The 10,837-nt window shown below is 27.9% G+C and overlaps 1 protein-coding gene across 1 annotated transcript in view; it reads left to right on the forward strand.

The window, feature by feature from the left end:
- Window positions 1-10,837, forward strand: part of LOC136091427 (uncharacterized) — a 139,405-nt gene that overhangs the window by 28,601 nt on the left and 99,967 nt on the right. The window contains exon 2 of the mRNA XM_065819005.1: window positions 6,679-6,733. Within this exon, the coding sequence (XP_065675077.1) occupies window positions 6,679-6,733 (55 nt within the window). The remainder of the gene's footprint in view (window positions 1-6,678; window positions 6,734-10,837) is intronic.

Consider the following 10,837-nt stretch of genomic DNA (forward strand, 5'->3'; position numbering starts at 1 on the left):
AAGAACATCGACTTCTAGAGTCACCATCGTCTTCTAATTTATAAAAACAAAAGTTAATTTACTTTAAATTTAAAAATCAATATACTTTAAATACAGTTTACAAAGGACTTAAATTGCGTAATTATTAAAATGCATGATTTAAATAAATTACCAGACTTTACAAGTTACTTTACATATTTAAAAAAAAAACACAAGATTTATCCTTAACTATAGAAGTCATCAAATTAAAAAATTTTCTATCTTATTTTTAATGAAGCAAAGTTTTCGATTTTATAACTGATTAAGCAGATATTATGAGATTATAAAGACTTTAGAATACTTCATCGCGTGGTGAAATAATAAAAGGTCAAGTATGGTAAAAACTCCGTGTCAAAGGTTCATGAACAGCAGCAGCATAAGCTGCAGCATTAAATTAAGTAAAAATTATATGCGATAAACATACATTGCAAAGAGTAACAGTTTTATTTTAACAATTTTTCAGGTAAAATACATAAATATAGTTCCATTTAAAAATAAAACTGAGTAGTAATTTTATATATTTGTAATATATAAAATAACTACTCAGTTACACTATTTTTAATCTTTGTAATAACGAAGTATAACAATAAAGTTAATTGAAGTAGGAAAAAATTCTTTCGTTTTTCATAATTTCTTTCAAAATTAAAACAAAACTTGCTAAGTTGATTGCTAAGTTTTTAAAAACCTTTACAAACTTAATTAGTCAATAGTTAATTTGTGAAAAAACCTAATAGTTAATCAAGAGAAAAAAACATTTCTTTAATAAAACTACTTTTTAGACAAATTAAAATAAATAAATAAAGCGATTAGTTTTAGTTTTAAGTCAAATCAAAACTAATTTGGAAATAATAAAATAAATCGAACGAAAGTATGCGGACGTTAATTTTGGAATGATGAATTTCGATTTTAACCCTTGCCACTAACACATCTTTAAATTATTTTTTTGTGTAATTACATTCAGTAATATTAATATTAAATAAAAACATTAACAAAAGGCAATCTGATTTTGTTATTATGTTTATGTTTAAACAGTTATAGTTTATAAACTATTTACTTTGCATGGCAGTTATCTAAGCAGATGTTTACTTCCATTCCCTAAGGATCCGGTAATATAGTGGTAGTTAATGAAAATTTTTTACCGATTAGGAAATAAAAAAGCTGAAAACTTTACGTGAAAAGATATACTCTTTTAAGCAAATAAGTATTTAAATTAACAAACAATAATCATTGCAATAAAAAAAACTTTTTCCACGCTGCCGGTTGTTTCTCGGAATTTTTTTTCGGAATATTTATTTTTATAAAACTCAGTTGCATTTGTGGGTATGTAAAATTCCAGCTCTTTAACATTATTTATCTTTTTTTCATTTATTTCAACAGGTTCCTGATAAACTTTCTTGGTGGGCAGTTGTTGCTCAACACAATTTTTTACAAGTTTAAAAGTTTTTGAACATATTTCATCAACAAAGCCATATGTTGTCACATACTCAGGCATTGCACTTTCATAAACAAACATTAATCTTTGAAATTTAAAATGTCCTCGTGCGTTATCTTCGTATCCGTAAGTGGTTCGGAATTTGTTTTTGATACTGACTATCAAATATTATACTCATCCACAAGGTAGATGCGATCATGCTTTCGGATAATTCTTTTAATTGTACCAACGTCTCTATCAAAGGGAAAAATTGAGTATCCCGCGTAGAAATAAAGTAATGAATTTTCTTAACACTTTTTCCAGCTTGTAGAGCTTCTAGAAATCGAACAAGGGTATGATTTTTTTTTTTGCCCTGGGCAGCCATCAGAGAATAGATGAGGTTCTTGAACAAAATACGGAGTTTTTGTGAAGATATAATTCTGTAGAAAGATACAGACTTTATTTGGGCCTTTTCGGACCTGTCTTTTGTGATAAACATAACAGTGGCCAGTAATATTTTTTAGATTGTAAATTTCAAAAGTATTTACCCAAAGGTGGTAATAGTAAATACCTCTTGAACAGTTATGAACAAAGTGGGAAGTTTTGCATAAAGTCAAAGCAGTGCAGCTCGTATTACAAGGATTTTTTACGTCTCTAATCTTATTATAAAATTTATTAGCACGTCTTTTGCTGACCATGAGCTGAGCTGACGCCACTATAATAACATTGTCATTTAAGTTTTTGTCGCGTATTTGGATCCCAAGTTCTCACCTGCTGAGCACACGTCAACTTGAGGACGTCCAAATCTTAAATGATACTTTTATTGAAAATACATTAGGTAGTATTCATGCTTAATTTTATTTGTCAGACCGGGGTGTTGGTTTGTAAACAAACTATTCATGGTTTTAATATCTGATCCGCTGGGCAAATATTTTAAAAATTTGAAAGAATAATGAGATGTTTTTACTGGGAATGACTCAATATGTGCTCTTAGTTTAACTATGGATTCGTCATTTGTATTAGATGGTCTATTGCTGTGCCTTCTACGTCCATCTTTAGCTGACACTCCAGATAAGAGAGTATTTGTTAGTTGCTTACTTGAATATGCAATATGGCATGCAAACTCATGAAGGCATTTTTACATACAGTAATGTGGTTACTGTTTTTAATAGCAAAATAACAAATTACTTGCCCAAGGTTTTGTGTTTGCTGCACCAACTTCAGATCTTAGACGGCGTCTAATGACAGGTTTGTGTTCAATTAATCTGAGTAAAATGGTATTAGCCTCATTTTTACATTTACCGTCGTACATATTGGAAAATAATTGTCTTTCTATTTTCATCAATAAATTTCTTCATGCATTGGTGTTTACAAACACAATCTGAGCAAGTAGTTTTAGCTTCTACTAGCTTACCTGAAGTGCTAGTATAAGGTAGTCTTTTTTAGCGAGCTTGATTTATATTTTTTCGTTTTCAGGTTTGAGTACTTGCTTTACGCATTTTTCCTTTTATTGGCGATTTATTTTCTTCATCGAATGCTGTTTCTCAATCACTCATGATGATTAAACAGATCTTTCCAACAACAATTCAAAAAATCGTTAATTAATTATTTAACTCAAATTAAACAAAAAATAACGTTAATTAGTTATCAATTATCTACATTTGTACGAAACCAACATTTTACAGACTTGGCGCATTCTGGTGATAAAATTCATTAAACTTGATTTAGCATACAGTTTTAGAGTTTTTTTTGTCAGGAAAGTTAAAAAATTTAACAATTTCAAGTCTCATCAAGTCATTAAATATCCAAACCGATCCGATAAGCAATCACTGACTGCTAAAACGTAAGGTTGAAAACTTAATGATAAAATGCTCAAAAAATTAATGGATGAATAATTAAGGTTGATAAAACGTCCATCAAATGTGACTTCAAACAGTTTCCAGGTTCAAAATATTACTCTTTATTTGCTCGTGGACGTGTCAGAAACAAACTCAAATATACAATATTTGATAAATTAGCTGCTGCAGTGTGAGGTTGTCTGAGTTTAAAGTTGACAATATGACAAAATTTTGATCTCAAGCATTCGTCATATCATCAACTTTAAACTCAGACATTAGTAAGAATAAAATTGCCAAAGACACTGAGCCGAGGTTGATGTCGTTAATTATTGTAAAAGTTTGCTTATTTATTCAAAATAATAAAAAATTTCAAAATAAAAATCCTGAAGTCATAAGATTAAAAAAGATGTTGAAATTTTTACGTAATTTTAATTATTTTATACATTTTTTGATTTTTTCATCATTCTAAACTTAACAATGGCATGCTTTATTTAAAGAGCTCTTTATCTTCCTTTAGTTGTTCTGAAAAAAAAAAGAAAGCTACCACTTAGTAGCCGTGGCGCAGTGTTAGTGCACTTGCCTCAGACACAAAGGATCCGTGGTTCATCCGCGGTGCTTTGTGATACGACTGTAAGGACTTCTTGGGGCACCTAAATAAAAACAAAAAACAAAATTTTCCTTAAATTGTGTAAAAAATAGACAAAAATAAATCAAAAGCGATAGACAAAACTAAATCAAAAACTAAACATTAAACGGTTACTGGAAAATTATTATTTAGATTACATTAATACTAACAATAAAATTAAAACGATAAAATATAATTATGCAGTGTTAAATGAAAATTTCAAAGCCATAGGACAAAAAGTCTCATAAACTCTGGAAACTAATAAAAATATCTGTGTTTGCAATAATTTGAATAAGTTTATTATTACATAAACTTTAATTTATGATTTTAGTGAAAACATGAACACTTAAACGATTTTACAGTATATAAATGTTGGATAACATATCTGCTACGTTTATATATTTTTCTTAGGCCACAAAAATTTTAAAAGACTTTTTTATCTTAATTTTTTAAAGACGCACATAGAGGCTAAAGACACAGATGATGGCTCACGTTTTAAACATAAAGATAATGCCTTTCTTTCGTAAACATTGATTTAAACGATGGCAGATCTCACTTTTTTTGCAAACTGAAATTAAGTGATTCAATCCGAAATCTGAAGCTGGCTAAAGAAAAAGGGAAAATGCATTCATTAAGATTAAAACAAAATCTTGTTATAAAAAAGTGTTAGAGTATCACTTTATCGTGAACATTCATAAAATGTTTCATTTTTTCATATGATAATCCAGGTTTACTATGTTTTTGCGTAACATTGACTGTTTATGATATTTTTCTAATCATATTTCAACTAAATGCCGTTTATTTCGTGATGTCCCAAAAACGAGCATCAAATCTGTATTGTTGCATATTGGCATTAACTTACCATCCGTAAGCTTTTAAACAATCGTCTGAAAGATATTTTGGTTGTTATTCAGTAAATAAGCATCAGTTGATAATAGGAGCAGCAGTGGCGCAGTGGTTTGAGTTCTGGCTCAGAACCCAGAGGTCCGAGGATTAATGCCAGCTCCAGCCAAGTAAGCGACATTAGTACGGAAGGAGGCAAGAGCTTCTTGTTAAATGCGCTCCCGCGGTGTTCTGCGCTAAGACTGTATGGACTTCTTGGAGTACCTAAATAACTAAATAAAAAAATATGCGCTTTTTAAAAAGTAGTATTTAAAACTAGAATTCTTCCTAACTTGGCTAAAAGTAGGATGCACTAAGTTACGTTGTTTTCATTGTTTTTAGAGTTCTCAAACAAGACATTATTAAGAGGAAGTATGATTTTAACGAGATAATTTCACTTTTACACTAAAGGCTAATATTCTACTTGTTTTACCAAACAAGTTTTTATTGCAGCCTTTACGTATTGCAAACTTTGAATAATGCAACCTTTAAGTATTGCAGCCTTAAAATATTGCAACCTTTACATATTGCAACCTTTACATATTGCAAACATTACATATTGCAACATTTACATATTGCAACCTTTACATAAAAAATAGACCTCATTATAATGTTGGAAAACCACTTAACAAAGATAGTGATTTATTGAAATTTTTTAAAACAAAGTCTTCAAAAGTTGGTTCTGGTAAAGTAACAGAAGGTATTTTCATCGGACCTCAGTTGAGGCACCTGCTTATCAATCAGCACTTGAAGACACTCAAAGCTAAGTTTAAAAAGTTGATGCTTGTCGTCTTTAAAATGATTGCATTTGTTTTGTTAGACAAAACAAAACTGCAATTGTTGAATCTCTGATCAAAGACATAAAAAAGAACAATGAAAACAAAAGCTATTATATCTTAATTAAACTTCGTTTTGTGGGTTCTCGTCTAATTTTTCCTTAAAACATGTGTGATGTATCTGTTGAACATGGTAAATGATTCCAACAAGATATGATTTTAGCGGAAAATTATTATAAAGGAAATCTTTCACCTTTCTCATATGCACACTACTGCTATACTTAACTTGTGATTCAAACTCCTCTAGCAGAATATCCATTGTGATAATTCATTTGTATAAGTTTGATGAATATCTTGGACAAGCTATTCATCAAGGCTATTTTACTTACAAACTCTTAACATCGCACGTTTTTTAACATGTAAATATTTAATCCAAAAAAAAATGTCATCAACAAAAGACTATATATATATATTAATTTTAAATATATAAAAAAGGAAAGAAACGAAATTTAATTAAACTTTGTATGTTAAAATTTATAACAAAAACCAAATTTGAAATCGGCACCCAAAAAAAATTTAATAAAAATGAAATCATACTTCTAAAAAAAAATATCATAAATTTTCTAGAAATGTCAAATTTGTACTGCCAAGTTGCACTTTCTTTTGACGTTTAAAAAATTTGTCTCATGTTGTCTACAATATTTTATGAAACCCATTCGTTCCATAAAATCCGTTAATTCAATTTTTAAAGTAATAATAGAGCAATTTATTTTATGTACAGGAAGCTAATTTGAGAATTTTGAAACAAGTAAAATGCTTTAAACTCCTTTTCTCAAAATGTTTTGGATTTATTTATTTGAACTATTAGGCGCAACTTAAATTTAAATGTTGCCTTTAAAGTCATATTTTCAAATATTCAAAAAAATATATAAATAAAACACGCTATTATTTTTAAAATTTGTTATTTAAAGATAAGTTTTAAAGTTTAGAAAAAAAAGATTTTCTAAAATCTAAAACAAAAAAAAACAAAAAAATCTATAATCTTTTTAAAGTTTGAGTTAATGTTTGTTTGAAAAAACTACAGCATAATTAAAGGCTACACAGTAAAAATTTATTTTGTTATTATAGATAAACCTTGTGATGGTGTCAATGTTTGCAATTAATTTTTTGCATGGGTCAATTGGTAAGCCGTTGTTATTTTTTAAAGAACGCACACACACACACACACTTGTATATATATATATATATATATATATATATATATATATATATATATATATATATATATATACATATATATATATATATATATATATGTATATATATATATATATATATTAGGCCGGATCATAAAAATTAATTTTTTTTAGAATTTGTGAAAAGTGGCGTGATATAGTGTTGTTTAATATTTACGCAAAAAATATTTCTAAAGAACTGATTATACTTTGCATTTTTAAGTTTTAAGGTTTTATATGCTAAGTATATTTACTAAAACTAAACCACTACGGTCTGTTTGTAAGAGACTAGCAGAGAAACTTTCTCAGATATGGATTAAAGCATCAGTTCCTACTATAAGTCTTCGAGGCATAGAATTACAGCTGGAGAAGTACATAGGCAATGTTCAGAAAGTGATGCGATCAAAGTCTGCAACAGTCAAACAAGATGAAATAGAAAAAGATCTTGACACATTGTTTGACATTTGTTCGTGTAAATGCAAAGAACTTTCGTCTTGTTGCTGTCCAATGGTTCTGAAGGTGCCAGCAATTGAGCATGACTTCCTAACTGATCAACGCACTATACGTGTTAGCAGAATAGCTGGAGTCGACAAGAAGGAATCCGCACGTGCTGAGAGGCGTTTAAAACGAAAATCTGTTTCATTATCAAAGGAAGAGACTGCAGTTAAGTGTGCCAGAGTCGTTGAAGCATCTGATAATGAATCAGATAATGAAACAGACAACAATTCTGACACCGAAACTTATTCCCCTTCCGTATCAGATGTCGATACCGAAGTCACATCTACTCGTCTGAAAAACCGTTGTTTAAAAAATATTGCTCTACAAGCAGATGGTTTTGGCTCTACAAGCAGATGGTTTTGGCATATCAGATAGAGCAGTTGCCGCGATTGTATCAGCAACTCTGGTTGATTTTGGTATAGAACATATGGGGCCAGTGGATAGGAATAAAATTCGCAGAGAACGAAAACTACTGAGAACATCCTGTAAAAATGCTGATTGTAGAATTACTGGATTGTATTTTGATGGAAGGAAAGATCAGACTTTAATACTTGAGGGGATAGGCAGACTGTGATTTCTGAGGAACATATTTCCATTTTATTGGAGCCAAATTCAAAGTATGTTGATCATTGTACGCCAATAAGTGGATCAGCCAAATCCATTGCAGATTCAATAATTGATACTGTTGACTGCACGAACCTTGTTTGTATTGGTTCTGATTCAACTAATGTTAATACTGGTTTAAACAATGGAGTTATACGCAAAATGGAAAATGAACTTGGTCGACCACTGCACTGGTCCATTTGTCTTTTACATTTGAACGAGCTTCCTTTGCGACATCTTTTTCACTCCTTAGATGGTGCAACAACTGGACCCCATTCATTTAATGGACCAATTGGCAAGTCTATTTCAATCTCTGTTCAGAAACCCATAGTCAGCTTTGCCATATTTGTTGGTGAACCTATTATATGCAATAAGCAGTTGTTAAGCAGTGATCAACTGTACTTTTTCGAAATTGTTAATGCGGTGAAGACAGGTGTTGTACCAGATAGATTTATATCTATAACACCTGGGCGACTAAACCATGCAAGGTGGTTGACACTAGCAAACCGTGTTCTATCCGTATTCTAAGTTATGATCCGGCCTAATATATATATATATATATATATATACATATATATATATATATATATATATATATATATATATATATATATATATATATATATATATATATACATATATATATATATATATATATATACATATATATATATATATATATATATATATATATATATATATATATATATATATATATATATATATATATATATATATATATATATATATATATATATATATATATATATATATACAAAACCTCTTTTCTGCACAATATAATTGAAACGATTGAGAAATTAGAATAATTTTTTCTGCCTATGAAAAAACAAAATTTTTTTTTAACAAAAACAATAACAATACATAATTTCAAAAATTTAATGGTCATCTACATCGAGTTAAAAAAACTTTTTGAATTTTATACACAAATATTATAAGGTAATAAATATAAAACACAATTTATTTTTTGATACCTTATAATCAATATAACAATACTTTTTTACAATTAGTTTAATAAATAAGTTGTAATATAAACTTTATTACCTTATAGCATTTTCATATAAGGTTAAATAAGCTTTTTTAGCACAATTGAAGATTTCCCCTACCCTAACCTAAGGACGATGATTTAAAATATTTATTATTTCATTAATATATACTATTTATGTATTTATCTTCAGATTTTAAATTTTATGTGTAAATTATTCAGTGTTCAGTATTTACGACTATGTAAAAACAACCTCCCTGTGAATTATATATATATATATATATATATGTATATATATATATATATATATATATATATATATATATATATATATATATATATATATATATATATTGTTGTTTTTTATTATAATATTTATTACAATTTAAAGAAAAAAAACTTTATTACAATAATAAAAATTAAAAAGTCAAGATATCATTAAGAAATAAATAATAAAAATAAATACAAAAAACACGAATGCTTAAAGAAGACCATCTGGACTTGTCATAGAGAACCGCTATTGAAAATATTTGAAGATTTTTTTTTTTAGTTTTTATTTATTTATTTTTTAATGGTTATTTCTTTTTTGTAATGGTATTTACAGCTTGCATCATTTAAAATCTAAGTCTTTCGAACTGCTGACTGATGCGAACAATGATGTCCATAATTTAGTCGACAAAATCACTTGCGCACACTGAATCTAATTTGTCGATAATAATCACTAAATCCATATTTTTTCCATACATATTATTCACTACATTTCAGTGAATATAATCAATATAATTTCATATCCAGACTGAATATAGTGCATTTCCAGATTGTTCAAAAAGTTGTGCAAAAGGAACCTAGATAACCATACGATGGTTATCGCTGTTTATTAAGGAAATTACCAAATTTCCGTTTACGCTTCTGAAAACAAAAAAAAACACCAAGCCACTGCTTAATATATAAATTAACGTTTACGATACTGAAGACAAAAACGCCGTACTACATCCAAATGATGATTCACTTTCAAACGTAGCCAACATACATATATTGGCAACTTCGCATACATTTATAATTTTTTATTTTCTTGTTCACATATATATATTTTAATTTTTAATTTTTTTAATTTTTTTATTATCATTATTATTATTACTTTTTAAATGTTTTTATTCTTGTTATTTCACTATTTTTGTTTAAATTTTATTTTTTATTACAAAAACAAATTTGATAATAAAGGTATATAAAGTTCGTAATATATTATTATAAATTAAAATAAAAATAAACATATAATATTAGAATAGAAGAGTTCTAAAACTTAAAAACTGAAACACGTTAAATAATTCACTAAAACTAAACATGTTAAATAATTGCTTTTGGATAAAAAAGCAAACACAAAAATAAATAAAAAAGAATATACATTAAACATATGTACATATTAATAAAGATAAAGGACTTTTAAAAATTTAAAAACTTAAAAGTAGAATGGTATATTTTCAGTTGAAAAAAAAGAGTTTTTCAAGATTTTGTTTAAAAGAATCAAAATTACATTCATGAGAAAAATCTTTAGAAGAATTTAGAACTATACTATTCCATAAAAAAGGTCCGCGATATTTCTCTTTGTAAATAAAAGTTAAGAAAAGAAACGGGTGATTAGTGGGTCTTGCATTAATACATAAAACGAAGAGTATTAAAAACATTTAACTCATATATATTAAGTGCTTTCATATCATAAAAAAGAGTGTTGGCGTGAACAAAACGGTCCTTGAAATTATTAAGGCATGCTACATGCTTCTGTTGCCGATAGAGAGCTTTAAGTTTACTTTTATAAGTGCTACACCAAGCAATGTTTGCCTAATTAATTTGTCAACAAATTAGCAAATAACATAATTTAATAAATGTATGTTTATCTAGAATGTTTCTTACTTTGTATAAAATGCCTATATTCTTTAAGATTTTATTGCAC

Source organism: Hydra vulgaris, chromosome 15, assembly GCF_038396675.1.
Source record: "Hydra vulgaris chromosome 15, alternate assembly HydraT2T_AEP".
Lineage (NCBI taxonomy): Eukaryota > Metazoa > Cnidaria > Hydrozoa > Anthoathecata > Hydridae > Hydra > Hydra vulgaris.